This window comes from Cannabis sativa, chromosome 4 (genome assembly GCF_029168945.1).
Source record: "Cannabis sativa cultivar Pink pepper isolate KNU-18-1 chromosome 4, ASM2916894v1, whole genome shotgun sequence".
NCBI lineage: Eukaryota > Viridiplantae > Streptophyta > Magnoliopsida > Rosales > Cannabaceae > Cannabis > Cannabis sativa.
This window is the reverse complement of record NC_083604.1, coordinates 11,842,825-11,863,634: the sequence shown is the minus strand read 5'-3', so window position 1 is coordinate 11,863,634 and position 20,810 is coordinate 11,842,825. Positions and strand designations below refer to the sequence as shown.

General features: G+C 29.8%; 1 protein-coding gene across 1 annotated transcript; it reads right to left on the bottom strand.

Annotated features, from left to right (window-relative positions):
* Positions 1-443: 443 nt before the first annotated feature.
* Positions 444-2,344, bottom strand: LOC115713221 (heavy metal-associated isoprenylated plant protein 8-like). Its single transcript, XM_030641704.2, has 4 exons — positions 1,785-2,344; positions 1,492-1,670; positions 1,293-1,380; positions 444-1,208 (listed from the first exon to the last, which is right to left on the bottom strand). The coding sequence occupies exons 1-4, from the start codon at positions 1,867-1,869 to the stop codon at positions 928-930; spliced, it is 633 nt and encodes a 210-aa protein (XP_030497564.2). The 5' UTR covers positions 1,870-2,344; the 3' UTR covers positions 444-927.
* Positions 2,345-20,810: the final 18,466 nt, after the last annotated feature.

The window sequence follows — 20,810 nt, the reverse complement described above, 5'->3', positions numbered from 1 at the left end:
ACCATTTCATTAGTCTCAATTTGAGCTGATTTCATTCATTCAATACTATCCATTTATATATCTTTTGACTATGAATGATCATGACCAAAGCAATCTTTCCATCTCAATTCAATTTTTTATTGTCCAACATAAGTTTCATCAATCTCTACACCTCATCTTGACGAGGAGTATTAGTCTTCTTGACAATTAGTTATTGTTAGTTGGTTATACTGTTAGTCTAATTGCGTTAGGCTTAGCTGGAATCGTAACAACCTCATGGTTCTTAAGCTTTGTATATATATACATATATTCTGTTTTCATCAGTTAATAAGAATATACTTTCGATCACTAATAAGGATCCCAAATGATATAGTAAATATGATTAATGGAAAATAAGATTAAAATATATTTATTTTAATAAACCAAAATATTAAAGGGGCCATGGCCCCGCAAAGGAGGAATGTTTATAGCTAGTTCAGCTCCTGGTTTAGTGGATCAGACCTTCCTTTCGTTCTGCCTATGAATGCTTGTAGAATCTTGTTGCTTTCATATTCATATCTCTATACATAAATGGCACAAATATACCGTTTTCTCCAGAATGAGAAACATATTAAAGAATGTGTTTTGTATTGTATATTTTCTCTTAAAATATGTGGTCAAAATAATCACAGCTATGGCTTGGATAACAGCTAGTCCAACTCAATATAAATGGTGTTCATTTCAAATCATAGCTCTTTTAAAAGGCTTTATTAAGGAAAAAAAAGACGTTACTTCTGACAACATAAATAGAAGACATAAGTGTAAGAAAAAAAATTAGAAGAGAAATGTAAGCTAGGTAATTAGTCCAAAACACCCTCTTTTGGAAAGAGGCTTCATATAAATGGTGATATAATTATCAAGCGTTACACACATGAAGTGATAAGAAAATAAAAACAAAATAAAATAAAATCACATTATGGAACATGAGAAAGGATTTTCATCATTAAACATGTTAGTGATGCAAAGGCATTGAGCAGAGGAGTGTGGATAACACTGTTGTGATGAGTTTGACCTTATTGGACTTATATTGCAACAATAATAGGCTGCTTTTACTTCTTCAGTTTCTTGTTTCAAGATCTCAGCATTTCTTCCAAGTCTTTTCTTTATGTATTCAACTAATTTTGATGCATCAACAATTCCCCTTACTGTCACCAATGAGTTCTCCATATCTGGAACCACTGTTAAAACTCCTGTGAAGACAAAAATCAAATCCTAGTTATCTTAGAAAAGAAAGAAAATTCAAATGTCCAAATTATTTATATTTATATACCTACCTCTCATCCTCTCCAAATCTCTCTTAATATCATCTACACAGCCTTGACAATGCATATTCATTTTTAGCAATATCACCTTCAACTTGGGCTATTAGAAAATCAAGATAATATTAACAAATAAACAAATTCAGCAAGGGTTAAAAAATTGTAAAATTTCAAAATTATAAACAAAAATGAGAAATATGTAAATGGGCCATACCTGATCTTCTACAATTTCTTGATTGTCTTCATTGTTCTCGGGTTTTGGTATTGGAGAGATAAGCTTAACATTTTGACTATATTTCTTTCTAAGTTTTTCCAAAACTTGAATTGGGTTAGCCCTTTTCCCTCTTACTATTACTATATGTTTCTCACTATCAAGCACAACATCTTCAACTCCTAAATTCAAGTTATATAGTGTAAATAAAACACATATAATAACAAATTAAACGACTGTGTTTTGATAGAAGAGCTAAAAGCTATTTGATGGATGAAAGAACTTTTATTGCGTACCTTCTAAACATCTCAAACATTTGTATACTTTGTCTTTGCAACCAGGACAATGCATATATACTTTCAAAACAATTTCTTCACACATTGTTTCTGATTATATATTTCAATAACAATGTTATAAATTAGTACTCATTTGTTGTAATATATATAGCTATATGACAGTGTTGTTTTTTAGTTAATACAATTTTTTCAATGGATTTGGAATCGGTTCTCATATGTGTGTACATGCTTATGTTTAATATATCCACCTAATTAGAATGAAAATAGTATTAATTTTTTTTGACCAAACAGTGAATTCTTAACCATGTTACCAATTGTGAATATATAATAGAGCTGTCGAATATTATAACATAAATTATATCCTAAATACACAAATATACCAAGTATTGCATGCTATTTCAAAAATTTAAAATAAAATATTGAGTAATAATGAAGTTTCCAACCATGATGAGATTCTAGAATATCATTTGTACAATTTCAAAAATTAAAGTCTAATCCTGTGTTTTGAAAAATTACTATTTGGATCATATGTATGTTTAAAAGTTTGATCTTACGTTTTTAAGAAAATTATTTCAGAACTTGTATTTTTTTAAGAGATTATAATTATGACCCTAAAATTGAAATATTCTTTTACAAAAATACTTTTAGTTATAAAATAATCAGTTATACTATTTTTGAATATATATTTATTATATTCTATGACACTGAATTTTAAAAAAAAATATATATTTTTGACCTTACTTTAGAAAAGATAAAACAAATAAAAAAATAAAGAACTAAAATTGATTCATAATCAAAGTACTTTTTTTTTTTTTTTTTTTTTTGAGAAAGTGATTAAAATCACTCTTGAATTTACGACGCCCACGTCTGCCACCGGCGTTGGAACCTCCTCGAACCCGGATAGCTCATCATCTAACCGCAGAGCATGCTTTGCCAACCATGGGCGCTAAAGACTTAGAGCGAGCCCCATAGGACAAAACTGCCCCCGAAAATTTAGACAATAAAACTATAATATCTTCAAACGACGCTCCAAACTCATTTAAATACTGGAGTTCCTCCTGAAAAAAACATCAAAAAATAAAATAAAACTTTAATTAGAAAATAATCAAATTGAAGAGAATCAACCAACCACCAAGACTAAGCAACTAGATCTCCCGATAAAAAATTAGAACCAGCCAAAGGGATACCCTTTGACTGGTAACAACTAAATTATAACATTCTACTTCATAACCTTCATAGGATCCCTATTCCTTATCTTTACCCTTTTAAAATCAAACATAAATAAAATTTTCCTTTTAATACCCATTATTCTTTAAATATTCAAAATATTATATACTAATTATTTCATTTTATCTCTTAAAAATATTACTTATTTTTAGACTAAAACATGTCAAAATCCTTTATAAGTCAAATTGTTTATTATTTTATTTATAGCGTTTACATGGTATGTATAATCTTTATTCAACTTAAATTTAACTAAAATTGTATTAATATCCTTAAAACTTAAGATTGCACTCTTCACATTCAAAAGAACTTTTTTCCTAATACCACTTAATCATACATTTAATTAATACTATTAAATTAATATTAATTAATCCAATTCGGTATTATGACATAATGCTTCCTTATTTATTATTTAAATAGATGACCTCCTAATTATTATACCATTCAAATTATTATAAAAACCATTCATATTAGTATCTTCCTATACACCTAATAAGGCAATAATCTCAATACTTCAATAGCATTTACTTCCCATTTATTTCAATATCTTCCCAAAAATAAAAAATAAAATAAAGCAAAATATTCTCAATGCACAATTAATGTCCCTACCTCCAATTAATTACAAAATCCTACATTTATAATTTATATACCTAAATTAATATTATGTTATCTATAATAAACTCATATTTATAATTTATATACCCAAAATTAATATTATGTTATCTATAATAAACTAATAATGCAATAATCTCATAATTATATACCATAATTATTAGCTATTAAATTTTATAATATTTTTACAATTCATGATATATTGTAATTATAACCAAATTACCCTAAATAATTAGGGGCCAACCATAAATCAAGCGCGAAAACCTTAAAAGTCACCAAAGCAATACACAATGGTGCAACTCAACTATCAAATTTGTACTTCCATTTCTTCCATCAAAAAAGCTAATACCACTCATCCAGAAATTCTTTAAAAATACAAATAATATAATAATTTTGGTACATTCCCATAATATTGAGAACAAACCAAAATTCCATAATAATTTGACTTACCAAATATATCTGAATCAATATATTCTCATTAGACCATTAGTGTTCCCAACTCCTTTTATTACAAGATCCTCAATATTCTTATTCTTCAATTTACTTAATTAATTATAATATTAGAATCTAAATATAAAATTCCAAACACTTTCCTTTTATGCTGAATATTCCTAAAAAATATAAATCAAAACATAGCTAATAGAAATTAGCGTTTAAAGTAAATCCTTTTAAACCTAATTTCAGTTTAAAATATTCTTTAAATCATACTTTAACTAAAATAATCCTTTCATTCCGACTAATAAAATCTGTATAGTGCATAACTTATTAACTTTAAAATATTATTGTGTCAAAATTTTCTTATACATTCAATACCGAAAAATGTGAAAATTTAACACAAACTACCCTAAATAATTAGGGGTCAACCATATAATAGGTGCTAAAGCCTTGTAAGGCGCCAAAGCCATAAATAATGGCGCAAAATAGGACAAAATCAATATAAACAAACCTGTAACAATATTAACAGTATATCCCATTATATCAGCTCACCCAAAAAGAACAAAATCAATAACAAACAACAAGATGAAATCAACTATCCACCATTTGAGCCTTCAACCCAACACGACACTGACCGCGATCTCCCAGGCTCAAAACTAAAATTAAAAAATTTAACTCAAAAACTTCATCACACTTTGCAAATATTCAAGCAAAAATTCTAATATCTATAAGCCTTTCACTAACTCAAAATGAAACCAGCATAAATTCCCAAACAAACCAACTACAAACAATCTTAATGAATCTAAAACTAAATGACTAGTGTTATCTAGATTCACATACTGTATGTATATACACTCTCTGGCACAAAAATGAAAAATAAAATAAAATAAACTAAGGACTATGTTTTAGAAATCCGTTTCCTGCGGAGAAATTGGGGTCTCACGGGCTAGGAAAATTTAGGGATTAAATTGTCCTATTTTATAATTATAAAGGATAATAAACAAATGAAGGGCATCAAATAATATACATATATACATATATATATTTTGCTGAATAATTATCATATATATAATACATAAACATTAAGGAGTAATTAACCATGAAAAAGAAAAATAAGACGAAGACGAATTAATATAATAATATTATGCAACATTGAAGAAATTAAGAAAGATACGTACGTACGTATCGGCCGGCAGAAGAGAACAAAGATTAACACAACATGATGATGAAACGACAACGAAAGGATTGAAACGACAGTGGAGAAAGGAAAGACTCCGACGAAGGCGTGAGAGATGAGGCAGTGGCAGAGAGAGATTCAGATCTCACTATTCCAGCGAACTTGAATTAATACTTTTCTTTAAAAATTACGAGAAAGACAGAAAAAAATTGGGAACTTTTGAGTTTTTGTTGTAATATGGTTAAAATCTTCAATATTATACCCATGCATTATAATTTTGGTTCAGACTTAATCAAAGTACCTTTTAATATAGGGTATAATGAAAACTATTATAAATGAATGAATAATAATGCTTTAACACTCAATTATATATTTTGTCCTTAGGTTCAAATTGTAATCTTTTACAACACACAAGATTCAAAATAAAAAATTTAAAAATATAAAATTCAAAATAATAATCGAGTAAAAAATGCTATAAATTATTTATTTTATTTTTTAACAAAAATAGGCAAAATTTATTAACAGATCCTTATCAATTATATCATGCAAAGCAATAGGAGTAGTAGACTCACTATGGCTGCAATCAGCATTAAAACAAGATGTACTAGCCAAATATTGAGCAACTTGATTAGTAGATTGATTAACAAAACATAAAACAACATTATGTAAACCAGACAATAGCTCCTGACACTCAAAAACACAAAACCCAAAAACAAAAGTCATATGCACTAAGCTACGAATAGCTTGAACTGTAACCACACTATCTGTTTCAACAACCCCATTGCGCATGATGTTTTCCTTCAGCCAACTGAAAACTTCTTTCACAATAAGAGCTTCTGCCAGCACCGAACTAACCAAGCCTAATTTTATAGCAAGCTTAGCCACCACAAGTCAGCATTCATCATTTTTGGCAACCCAACCCAACCAAAACCAAAACTATTTTTATTCTCAAACACAATTCAACATTAATCTTAATCATTCATACAATAGGTGTAATCCAGTTCTCACTCCCATCGATTGGTTGTAAATAAACCAACGAGATGACAAAAGATTGATCTTGAGCACAACTCTATTGATTAAGAGAACTTTGTTGAAAATTATTTTACCAGGATCTTAGATCTACTCACAAGTATGTTGATTAACACCCTAAATATGAACTTTCTAAAACGATGAAATAAACACATATAAAGTTTTGGAAACCTTACATTGGGCGCAGCGGAATTAAATGACTCCTTCCGTTCAGATCTCTAAACCTTGTATCCTTTCTGTAGCAGAGTATTATCAAGATCTGAACCTGGATCTCTTTCTATGAATCTTTGATGCTGAAACTCCTTTGCTGATGATCTTTCTTCACGATCTTCCTCACTATGATTGAGGTATTGCTTGCTGTGTGTGGGCACTACTCTAATCACTAAGGTGTTTCGAAATTATCAAGGAAGAAGAGAGAGAGAGGGTGGCGGCCAAGGTAGAGAGAGAGGCTCAGGTTTTCTGAATCAGAAGTGTAATTTTCCTGAAGCCTTCACTACCTATTTATAGCATTCCACTAGGGTTAGGTTTGAATTATTTGGCATTAAAATAATGAAAATATCAGTTTAAATTGCCTACAAAAGTGGCCGGCCATGGCTTATTGGGTTTGGGCCTTACTTTTTGCAATTTTGCAGTTTTAACACTTTTGTATCTGATTTTCTCAAAAATGTCAATTTTCTAATTCAACCATTTAAATGCCAATTCTAACTATTTAATAACTATAAATAATTATTAAATAATATTGTCATTTATCATATTTATTAACTGAACCATACGAAGTATCATAATTAACAAATATGCCCCTAACAACTCATTCTTTACAATTTCGCCTTTACTTAGTGAAAATTTCACAAATAGACATGTCTAATTTGAGAATTATAATTGATTAATCAAAACCAATTACATGAGTCTTACAAACAATATTATCTCAACTAGTGCGGGGACCATGGGTCTATATAACCGAGCTTCCAATAAGTAGATCAAGAATTTAGCACTAAAATTCACTAACTTATTAATTCTTCGTTGAATCCACGCATAGAACTTAGAATTGCACTCTCATTATATAGAATGCTCTATTTGTTCCACCATATAGACACATCATTAGTTATCCATTGTTATAATCCTAATTTGATCAATGATCCTCTATATGAATGATCTACACTGTAAAGGGATTAGATTACTATTACACCCTACTATGTATTTTATCCTTAAAACACTTGACCACGTATAAATGATATTTCAGCTTATGTGAAATGAGTACTCCACCATTTTTGTTCATTTGGTCAAGCTCGAAGGAGATCATCCTTTGCTTACTATTCGCCAGATAGAAGCTATAGATTCCATGTTTATGTTAGCGCTCCCACTCAATTGCACTACCGTGTTCCCAAAATGTACGTATCACCCTGACCTAAAAGTAGGCTTAACTAACAAATCAAAGAACACGAATAGCCTTTCAAGATTGAGCCTAATCATATCAGGATTTAGAACATTTGATCTAGGATCAACTTGGCGATATTGACTTGAATAGATTTTACGGTAAGTTTAATTAAATCTAAGTCAAAGTTCAATATCGGTCCCTTCCGATGCATACTCCATGCATCCAACCTGAGCTTTACTTTAACTAATATTCTGGAAAGAACATAGCATTTCTCCAAATGCAAGTAAACTCTTGTTGTAGATTATCATATCAGTAAAACCCTTATGTCTGATAAATCTAGGAAACTTTATTCACATAGTCATATTTACTTTCCAATGTGATGACAGCACAATAAATAGGATCAAGTATGTGAAAAGGGTTTAAGATGAATTTATAAATCAAATAGACAAGTAATTGATAAAGTGAACCAAAACATACACAAATGAATGAAAAATACTTCTGTTTCTTTATTGATGTTGAATAAAATAAATTACATTGAAATGGAGTTTTATTTAGGGCATAAAACCCAACAAACTTTTGGCTAACGATACCAGATACTAAACAAAGTGGTTCTTATTTTTCCCAACACTACATGGTAGCTAACTTAAACTAATCATCATGCCACTGTAAAGTAGTACTGATAAAAGAAGTAACTATAGCTACTGAAAAAGAAAAACCAGCAAGTTTCTAGCATGAATAAGAAAAAAGGACAATTACCAAGCAATGGAAAATGGTTTCAACAGCTTGATTTCACCTTGAAAAAGAAGATGACACATCCACATGCCAATCACCCAGCTGAATACGCAAAGGAAGACAATTAGAGATAGCTCTCCACATCGTGTTCGTAACCTTGGGCAGGATTTTCAAATTCCACATCTTCTGCCATAACCTAGAATTATCATCCCTTAATAAACCCTCCTTAATTTCTTGAATAAGTTGTTGAGTTTTATGCCCTAAATAAAATTCATTTCAATATAATCAGATTTACTTATTAATATAGATCAGAAATAACATTTAATGTTGCATGGTTCACATGATTTATTTCATGATTATATGAACATAATGTATGAATTCTATTTAAGTCCAGAACATATCAATTTGTTAATGATTATAGTGTTGTCAACACAGTGGAATATAATCTTAATTATATGTTCGAAAGTTTATTCCCTGATTCGTCAGAACACTGGATTTAGACTGACATGGTATAATCAGCGATAGGTATTCTTACACCTTGGATAAGTGTTATGTCCTTTCCAGGACATTGGCAAAGTTTACCAGGATCGGATGTATGGAGTATACATCGGAAGGGACCAATATTGAACTTTGACTTAGATATATTAAACTTACCGTAATATCTATTCAAGTCAATATCGCCTAGTTGATCCTAGATCAAATGATCTTAATCCTGTTATGATTAGGCTCAATCTCAAGAGGATATTCGTGTTCTTTGATTTGTTAGTTAAGCCTACTTTTTGGTCAGGGTGATACGTACATTTTGGGAACACGGTAGTGCAATTGAGTGGGAGCGCTAACATAAACATGGAATCTATAGCTTCTATCTGGCAAATAGTAAGTAAAGGATGATCTCCTTCGAGCTTGACCAAACGAAAATAAATGGTGGAGATCTCATTTCACATAAGCTGAAATATCATTTATACGGGGTTAAGTGTTTTAAGGATAAAATATATTGTAGGGTGTAATGGTAATCTAATCCCTTTACAGTGTAGATCATTCATATAGAGGATCATTGATCAAATTAGGATTATAACAATGGATAACTAATGATGTGTCTATATGGTGGAACATATAGAGCATTCTATATACTGAGAGTGCAATTCTAAGTTCTATGCGTGGATTCAACGAAGAATTAATAAGTTAGTGAATTTAGGTTATAAATTCTTGATCTGCTTATTGGAAGCTCGGTTATATAGACCCATGGTCCCCCCACTAGTTGAGATAATATTGCTTGTAAGACTCATATAATTGGTTTTGATTAATCAATTATAATTCTCAAATTAGACTGTCTATTTGTGAATTTTTCACTAAGTAAGGGCAAAGTTGTAAAGAAAGAGTTTTAGGGGCATATTTGTTAATTATGATACTTTGTATGGTTCAATTAATAAATATGATAAATGACAATATTATTTAATAATTATTTATAGTTATTAAATAGTTAGAATTTACATTTAAATGGTTGAATTAGAAAATTGGCGTTTTTGAGAAAATCAGATGCAGAAAAGATAAAACTGCAAAATTACAAAAAGTGAGGCCCAAATCCATATCCCTAGAGCTGGCCACTTTTGTAGGGTTTTACCTCTGATATTTTCATTATTTTAATTCCAAATAATTCAAACCTAACCCTAGTGGAATGCTATAAATAGATAGTGAAGGCTTTAAGAAATTAACACACTTAAATTTTCTACTTTTTCCTTCAGAGAAAAACCTGAGCCTTCTCTCTCTATACCTAGCCGCCACTTCTTCTCTTTCTTCCCTCTTCAATTTCAAAATTTCTTAGTGATTAGAGTAGTGCCCACACACAGCAAGTGATACCTCAATCATAGTGAGGAAGATCATGAAGAAAGACTTTCAGCAAGAAGGAGTTTAAGCACTAAAGAATCAGAGATAGAGATCCAGGTTCAGATATTGATAATGCTCTGCTACAGAAAGGAATCAAGGGCTAAATATCTGAATGGAAGGAGTCATATTATTCCGCTGCACCCAATGTAAGGTTCCTCATACTTTATATGTGTTTATTTCATCGTTTTAGAAAGTTCATATTTAGGGTGTTAATCAACATACTTGTGAGTAGATCTAAGATCCTGGTAAAATAATATCCAACAACTGGCCTCAGAGCCATGGTAATGATTTACTTTCATGAAATATGAATTAAAACGATGTTATTTGATGTTTTGGATGGTATCATGTTGTGTTGAGTGTTATATGATGATTGATTGATGTTTGTGAATTTTCGTGAAAAATAATTGAAATTCTGTTTTTGGAATTATTTTTATTGGATAGTATGGAAAAAATTAAGCAATTTACTTTTTTACAGAACTCAATTTCGATTTAATTTGAATTAGTTATGATTTTTTGAAGTTTCAAAAATATCGGGGTGGTGTCACTGCACCACGCGCGCCCGGAAATCATGCAGCACCCTTGCTGCGTCGTGTTTCCTCGCCCAAGCACTCCCATTCGCGCCCATGGACAGTATGCAATGCATTGCATACTGTCCGTACAGCTCGCATTTTTTTTTTTTCGTTTTTCTTCGATTTTTCATGCTATTTCATGGATTTAACTTCCGATTTTTTGTGTAGTTTTGTATTTAGACATTTACTATTCCTAATTCAATTCTAAATATCATAATTAAATTAATTAATTTTTTTAAAATTAATTCATGATATTAGTGTAATTTGAATTTGAAAATAGTAAATATCTATCTTTTTTGCTTAATTATCTATCTTATTTTTAAATTTGATTATATCTTATCTTATTTTTAAATTTGATTATATCTTATCTTATTTTTAAATTTAAGGTCAGATTTTCAATTTTAAATTAAATATTTTTTTTTAAAAATAATTTGACCTTATTTAAATTTAAAATAAGATAACTATAATCATGTAATTTTAAATAGATGTAAGATATTTTCCTAACTTTTAAATTTTGTTATTTTATTTATTTAAATTAAATTATAAAATCTCAAAAAGATATTTATTTATCTTTTTTATTTTTTTATTGAATATTTAATTTATAAAATAACATTTTTTTTTAAAAGTAGTTAGTAAATTTTGAAATGATATTTAGTTTAGTTGAAACCTAATTTTTCAAAATTGTAGGATTAATTTTAAATATTATTTTATTAATTTCGAAAATATATATAAATTTTATTATTTTATTATTTTTTTATTTTTTCGAAAATAATTTTTTTTTGTTATTTAATTTTTTTTTTTTCGAAATTTAATTATTTAAAATTAAATAAATCCTACATCCAACTATCCAGCTAATCTTGTTGCAGGAGTATGTGTTTTATCTTGTTTGTAAGTTTTTAAAACCTATTATTGCTTGATTGTAAATACCCATGGTTAACTTGTTGACAGATCCAATGATCTGATTTTAACTCATGGCTCCCTTGGTCAAGTAAATAATTTGTAACAGGTAATTTTCACAATCTTCTTTCATCTGTGTATGACCTAGCAACATGATAGGATCCATCCAAATTGTGTGCCTGTGTAACCTATGTGTTTAATTTTATTATAGATGCATATATGTTGTTGTTGCTAAATAAAATATCATAGTTAGATTTTATTTAGGCCCATTTAGTTTTGGGCCTACTCAATTAATAACAGTTGTTCATTTTAAGGTTAAATTCCTCTCTTTTGGGCCTTGTGTGAGAGTTGGGAGCCATAGAAGTGAGTACGACATACTGAACCTAGCACCCCCTCACATGAACCACCCCAATTGTGAAGGCCCATTTGCCTGATTTGAATAACTGTACTAGGTTAATTAAATTAGTTTAACCTAATAAAATTGATTAGCAACATAATTAATTTCATTTATTTTGAAATTAATTTAAGAAAACCATAGTTTAAAGAATTTTTATTCTAAGCTAAACTATATGTATTTTCTTGTATTTAATTAAATATAGAATTATAACCATCTAGATTCTTTCTAAAGCTTAATTTAAATTTTTCATTAAATATTCCTATTTAAGTTGATATCTAGTTATCTCTAACTAATCAACTTAAATTTGAATATCTTTTGGATTTAAAATTTCAAAATTAAGTTGAGGAATTTTAGGAATTGGTTATTAAGATTCTTTAGATATTTTTTTAAGTTGATATTTTTTCAAATATTAACTTAAAATAGAATATTTTCAAATTAAGTGGTTACAACTTAATTTTTGATATTTAGTTAAATTTAAATTTGAAAAATATTTAAGTTCTAGATTTTTTCTAATACAACTTAAATTAGATATTTTTTCAAATTTTGAGAAATAGATACTTAGTCAAAAAAGATATTTTCTAAATAGTTATTTCTAGACTACTTATTATTTCTAATATTAAATAGGAAAATATTATACATTGTGAAATTAATTATTTAAATAATTAATTTTGGTACAATTTATTTTAAGTATATTTTTTCCTAGTATTAAACTAGAAATTAATAATTAAGCCTTCTCTACACTTAATTATTTATTTCTTGAATTTAATACATTTAATTAAATTGAAAAATAAATATCTAAGTTGATTTTCATCATGATACTTAAATATTTCTTTTTCATGACACTTAATTACATAGAAAATTATTTTTAGTTGAAATTTATTTTTTCAACTTAAATTTAAATAATTTTCAAAAAATATATTTTTTCTTTATTTTATTAATCAATTTCCGAAATTGCATTTCATAATTGAAAATGATTTTGAATTTATCTTGCAAAATAGATTAAGTTGTAAATTATTTATTTATTTTAATTAATTCTTGGACCAACTTAAATCAATGATTTTTTCATTTATTGATTAATTTAAAATAAATGAATTAAAGTATATTATTAGAAATTGAATTAATTAGTCAAAGGAAAATCTAGATAGGTGATATTTTTACTTGAAGTATTTTTCTAAGTAATTATTATTTAAGTATTTTGAAAATATAAAGTTTTTATACTTTCTTTTTCAAAATACAATAAATATATTCTCATGAAAATTTATTTTAAGTTGCAAATTAATTTAAATTAATACAACTTAAATAATTTTCTTATTATTTATATATCAAAATTACTACTGAGATGGAAATAATTCAATTTATTTCAATCACCATCTAAGTATAATTTTATAAATATTAAATTAAATTCTAATTTAGAATTTTAATTCTAAATCCGATATTTAATGAATATATTTTATTATAAATAATAATGATAATACACTTTAAAGAATGAACATTATTATTAAGATATTCGATCTCCATTGTTGGTCTTACAACAGTTAAATGTTTTCAATATAACCTCGAGACGCTAGACTTCGTCCCCCTTATGGATGGTTATTCATTGAACACATTTAACACCGTAAGATCTCATTTGATAAGTGTTTTGTAAGTTTTCGTCTCTATTAGACTCTCCCCTACGGTAACTACTTAGAGATAAACTTATAAAACATGAAACAATGGTGGAAGCTCATAAAATGAGAATAACCTTAACTCTCGCCTACCGGGACAATGTTGGATTCTTATTTTGATCGAATAAAAGGTTGCTAGAATGGTTTGCATTTTAGATGAACTGACAACTCTATTCAATGAATGATACTTTGACTCTCGCCTACCGGGACACTGTATCAGTTTGTTGGAAACCTTGGAAATTATTTAGGATTGTATGTTTTAGTATTTTCACTTGCTATTCCTACTTGCTATATGTTTAATAATTTCTGAATTGTGTATGAATTTATGTTGAACCATGTTATTTTCTGTTATTAAATTGTAGTTTAATTTCGAATCTTCATTGTTGGTCTAACTAGGTTTGTTTATCTAATGAGATAAATCCCAAATGGATTTTCACCATTAGACATACATAATAGTGTTAGATCTCAAAAGATAAATATTGTATATGCAACATCTAGTTGTTCATCAATTCATGACACCTTAGACTAGTATTTTTACAATATGAAAGAAGAAGATTGTATAAATAAGATTACTTTGACTCTCGCTAATCGAAGCATCGTTGGATTCTTATTTATAAACGAAATTATCCTAATTCCTCTTAGCTTATTCATTTCGAATTAGCTCAATAACATATCATTGGATGAATGGTCTATAAATCATTTCATGTCATTCTATTTTCTCTTAAGAAATTAAATGACACATATGATTATAATCCCGAAATTCTATTCCAAAATGATATAAATCCTCAATCTTAGATATCTCCTACTTGTATGGGCAAATCAGATTTAGAGTTATATTAGTAGTGGTGGTCCAAGAAAGAATTACTCATTATATTTGGTATAAATTTAAGTCTTTGACTTTAATTTTAGATTCCAAACAGATTTTTTCTTATATTTCTAATTCCAGAATACAATACAGTTACACTTTCACAAGTGTTTAATAACCATTTTCTATCAATGGATTCAAATTGTATGGAATATGAGTTTAGTATTATGTGACCAGGATCCACTTGCACTATTCTAAGAACTCTTTGATGTAACTAAACATAAGTCATCAAAAAGACACAACCACATTTTTTTTAATATATGGCATTTGTATCTTGTTCATAGTGGTTTTGACAAGAACAATCTCTGCAAAGAGTTAATATGCCTATATCCACTGAAAGTTGTTCATCTCATTCGTAGATGGATGTTCATTCAGGGGTGGACATGAGTTTTTCGTTGTATTCTTCAAACGATAACTCTAGATTATACCTTATGCTAAGAAATTTGAAATGTTTGAAAAATTTCTGATTTCTAGCAATGGTGGAACACCATTAAGGTAAGTGGTTAAAGATCTTGCGAACTGATAGGGGTGGAGAAATAGTTAGTAGATATGCAGTTCAAAGATCATTAAATTGATTTTTGAATTATATCCAAACTTACCTCCCCAGAAATTTCGATTTGCATATTGATGATTAGTTACTAGTCGTTGCCTAAGTCCTTCTATGGTAATACAATTTCAGAATGATGCAATGGTTGTATACTTAATGTAAATCATTGCTAGATTCATGGATGACTTAATCAAAATCTTAAGAAAAGCCAGAAATGTTAACCATGGTTTGTTAGCTATTCTAAGTGATTAGGGGTGGACCATCCCATAGTCAATAGATAAGAAAGTGTTTGTTTAAACAAATACTACTTTTCTAAGATAATGACTAAGTCTGAAAATAAAGTAGAAAATAAAGGAGATATTTTTCTTGATTCCAAAAGTGTTCTATCATCTTATTTGACATATGATGATCCCACTGCCTCTGTTGTCTTGTCACAACCGAAGAGATCAATACCATTTAGTTTTCTTAGACATAATTCACGGTACCTTGTCGTAGTGGGAGAGTTTCTAGGAACTCACCTTCTTATGACTTGGAAGACACTAGTGATTAATATCCATTTTGAGTTTAAACAAGTAATGGATTGTCAAGATAAGAAACTAAGAAGAAAAAGCCAATAGAACTATGGTTTAATCCATTCACATGGAGTAACCTAAATTTTTCTATTACAAGGACATAAAAGCAAATTTTCGTTAATAAGTCTATTCAATGGACTTAACAAAACTTCCTGTTCCTAGTATTAAAGGTTTGAGTTTATCTAAACCTATGGCTTATGGTATACCTGGTAATTACTTACTCTAATGCAAGCAAATTACTTTAGTAAGATGCTAAAGCATTTTCTTTCTAATGGCAATCTATAGAAGCTTCACACAACATCTTAGACATAGATTTTATTTATCTAAGGAAAAGTCTCAACTATTCCAAAAAAGATAAAGCCATTATATCAACAGTGAGAGATCTCAGGTATGCTTTAGTATGCCTTAGACCAGACACCTGCTGTTGAGTGGGAGCAATGAGTAGGTATCAGATTAATCCAGGAGAAGAACATTGGAAGACAATCAAGTAAATCTTAAGATTAAGAAGAGGAACTATATGTTAGTCAATAAGAGTGTGTTTAAAACTCTTAGACTACACCACATCAGATTTCGAGACTTGCCTTTGTGCTAGAAAGTGTGCTGATAAGATGGTGATTACTCTGGGGGTGGAATAATGATTTTGGAGAAGTGTAAAAATCTATCTGAAGTCTCTAGGTCTACCAGAAAGGGACTGAATGTTAAAGTTGCAGGAAAGGTACTTATTCAGTCTAAGGAAAGTTCTATACATTTGTGGCACCATTCCAAATTGCCTTAACTTCTAGTGTTACTTCCTGAATAACCAAGAAGTAGTTGCCAAAGGTATAGAATCCAGTATCCCAAGAGAGTAGACATATAGAGAGGAATTTCACATTATTAATGATTTTGTGATTAAGGAAGAGTAATGGTGGAGAAAAGGTTGTGTTTAATTCAACCTTTCAGATCCTATTACAAGGAGTTTACTACTACTACACTTGATTTGTATATCAAGGTGTTGAGATTATTTGAAATGCACATTTTGTTTTATATTAGTGCAAGTGGGAGTTTGTTGGGTTTTATGCCCTAAATAAAACTCATTTCAATATAATCAGATTTACTTATTAATATAGATCAGAAATAACATTTAATGTTGCATGGTTCACATGATTTATTTCATGATTATATGAACATAATGTATGAATTCTATTTAAGTCCAGAACATATCAATTTGTTAATGATTATAGTGTTGTCAACACAGTGGAATATAATCTTTATTATATGTTCAAAAGTTTATTTCCTGATTTGTCAGAACACTGGATTTAGACTGACATGGTATAATCAGCGATAGGTATTCTTACACCTTGGATAAGTGTTATGTCCTTTCCAGGACATTGGCAAAGTTTACCAGCAACGGATGTATGGAGTATACATCGGAAGGGACCAATATTGAACTTTGACTTAGATATATTAAACTTACCGTAATATCTATTCAAGTCAATATCGCCTAGTTGATCCTAGATCAAATGATCTTAATCCTGTTATGATTAGGCTCAATCTCAAGAGGCTATTCGTGTTCTTTGATTTGTTAGTTAAGCCTACTTTTGGGTCAAGGTGATACGTATATTTTGGGAACATGGTAGTGCAATTGAGTGGGAGCGCTAACATAAACATGGAATCTATAGCTTCTATCTGGCAAATAGTAAGTAAAGGACGATCTCCTTCGAGCTTGACCAAACGAAAATAAATGGTGGAGATCTCATTTCACATAAGCTGAAATATCATTTATACGGGGTTAAGTGTTTTAAGTATAAAATACATTGTAGGGTGTAACGGTAATCTAATCCCTTTACAGTGTAGATCATTCATATAGAGGATCATTGATCAAATTAGGATTATAACAATGGATAACTAATGATGTGTCTATATGGTGGAACATATAAAGCATTCTATATACTGAGAGTGCGATTCTAAGTTCTATGCGTGGATTCAACGAAGAATTAATAAGTCAGTGAATTTAGGTTATAAATTCTTGATCTGCTTATTAGAAGCTCGGTTATATAGACCCATGGTCCCCCCACTAGTTGAGATAATATTGCTTGTAAGACTCATATAATTGGTTTTGATTAATCAATTATAATTCTCAAATTAGACTGTCTATTTGTGAATTTTTCACTAAGTAAGGGCAAAATTGTAAAGAAAGAGTTTTAGGGGCATATTTGTTAATTATGATACTTTGTATGGTTCAATTAATAAATATGATAAATGACAATATTATTTAATAATTATTTATAGTTATTAAATAGTTAGAATTGGCATTTAAATGGTTGAATTAGAAAATTGGCGTTTTTGAGAAAATCAGATGCAGAAAAGATAAAACTGCAAAATTGCAAAAAGTGAGGCCCAAATCCATATCCCTAGGGCCGGCCACTTTTGTAGGGTTTTACCTCTGATATTTTCATTATTTTAATGCCAAATAATTCAAACCTAACCCTAGTGGAATGCTATAAATAGATAGTGAAGGCTTTAGGAAATTAACACACTTAAATTTTCTACTTTTTCCTTCATAGAAAAACCTGAGCCTTCTCTCTCTATACCTAGCCGCCACTTCTTCTCTTTCTTCCCTCTTCAATTTCAAAATTTCTTAGTGATTAGAGTAGTGCCCACACACACCAAGTGATACCTCAATCATAGTGAGGAAGATCATGAAGAAAGACTTTCAGCAGTAAAGAATCAGAGATAGAGATCCAGGTTCAAATATTGATAATGCTCTGCTACAGAAAGGAATCAAGGGCTAGATATCTGAACGGAAGGAGTCATATTATTCCGCTGCCCCAATGTAAGGTTTCTCATACTTTATATGTGTTTATTTATCGTTTTAGAAAGTTCATATTTAGGGTGTTAATCAACATACTTGTGAGTAGATCTAAGATCCTGGTAAAATAATTTCCAACATAAGTCTATAAGCACTCTTAACTGAGTAAATGCCTAAGAACTCAGCTGACCAACTCCATCTGTCTTGAGAAGCTAAAGAGAAAGGAGGAATATTAAGAATTAAAAAAGCATCATGCGGGTTAAAAACATCTTTCACAAAGTCCACATCCCACTGACATGATTGTGTAATCAGAAAACAATCATAGTCTTCCCAGTAAACACGGGTGAAAAGAGATACCAAAAGAATTACCAACATTGGGTAACCAAGGATCATTGAGAACACTAATACTCATCCCCAAATTAGCAGTTAAATGATTGCCTTTTATAATCAAAGCCTAAGCTTCATGCATGCTACGCCAAATGAAACTTGTATTAGCACCCAAATCTGCACCCAGAAAAGAACTAGATAGATAACACCTTGCTTCCATCACCCTTCCTACCAAAGAATTATGATATAGTTGAAACTGCAAGTCTTATTTACCCAGTAATGCAATATTAAAATCACACAAATTCCTAAACCCAAGACCCCCAAATTCTTTGTGTAAACACATCTTATCCCAACTCATCCAGTGGATACCTCTCCCATTCTGTTAAGTAGTTTTCCACCAAAAACTATACATCATGGTCTCCGACTCCGCACATATCCCTTTGGTCAATAAAAATACATTCATAGCATAGCGAGGTAGAGATTGGGCAACCGTTTTGAGGAGAATTTCTTTACCTACTCAAGATAAAAATTTGCTACTCCACCTTTCAATTTTCTTCTTCATCTCATTTTAGAAACCCCAAAATTAGATTTTTATTCTGACAGATGGTATTTGGCAGTCCCAAGTAATGACAATTTTCCCTAGTTCAGGAATATGCAGTGTAGAACGAATCCTCTCTTTCACAATTGCATCAGTATTTTTACTAAAAATATAGAACATAGAAAAATTCACCTTTTGACCCGAAGCAAGCTTGAAATAACAAAGTAAATCATCAACATTAGTTGCCTCAACTTTCGAAGCTCGACAATATAAATAGGTATCATCCGCAAAAATATATATATGGGAAATAATAGGTGCATTCCTGGCTATTTTACAACTTTTTAGCAAACCACACACTTTAAAACTTTAGATTAGAGCTGATTAACTTTCGGCACAAAGTATAAAAAGATAATGAGACAATGAATTTCCTTGTTTTATAATCCTAGATGGAATAATGGGTCTAATAACATGACTACTGGAATGAATTCAATATTTAACTTAAGTAACAAAGGCCATAATTAACGAAACCAAGTGTGAACCAAAACCCATCTTTAAAAGCATAGCTTGTAAAAAACTTCATTCAACCCTGTCGTAAGCCTTGCTCATTTCCAACTTGATAGCCATTTAACCCACTTTACCCAAAGATTTTCTCTTTAAGTAGTGCATGATCTCAAAGGAGACAATAACATTATTGGTAGTCAATCTTTCAGGAATAAAGACACTTTGAGATTTCGAGACAACATGGTCAAGATCACCCTTTAAATGATTAACAAACGCCTTTGAAATGATTTTCTAAACAATATTGCACAAAGATATTGGCCTAAGCTCACTCATAGAAAATGGATTCTTCCTTTTCAAGATAAAGAGCAAATTTGTATCATTCAAACCCTAAAAAAAAATCTCACCAGATTAATAACATCCAAGCCCACTAAATTCTAAATTTTTTTATATAAACTTGGAGTCATACTATCTGGCCCTAGACTTTTATCAGGATGCATCTGAAACTGGGCATTTTTGACTTCCTCATCAGAAATAGGTTTGAGAAGGGTGTCATTCAACTCACCAGAGACAATCGGCACAATACAGTTTGTAATATCTCCCTAATTATTCTGAGATGTAGTGAGGAGATTGAAGAAACAACTAACCATAAAATCTTCATGACCCGACCCCTAATCGTGCACTGACCCATTTTCACTTTGAAGCTTATGAATTAAATTGCTTTGTTTACGCACACTAGTAGAAGCATGAAAAAATTTACTATTTTGATCTCCTTATTTTAACCAAAGTTGTTTGGATCACTGCTTCCAAAACACCACCCTCTGTGAGAGAATATCAAACAAATCTTTCCCTACCTCTCCATACTTTACAAGCAAGAAAGGATCACGCAGGCCCTT

What these genes read in the sequence shown, in the direction of transcription:
- LOC115713221 (XM_030641704.2), bottom strand. Translation starts at nt 1,869, where the DNA reads ATGTGTGAAGAAATTGTTTTGAAAGTATATATGCATTGTCCTGGTTGC. An exon ending in ATGTTTGAGATGTTTAGAAG is followed by an intron (nt 1,671 to 1,784) that starts GTACGCAATAAA and finishes ACTTGAATTTAG; the next exon opens with GAGTTGAAGATGTTGTGCTT. An exon ending in AAGAAATTGTAGAAGATCAG is followed by an intron (nt 1,381 to 1,491) that starts GTATGGCCCATT and finishes ATTTTCTAATAG; the next exon opens with CCCAAGTTGAAGGTGATATT.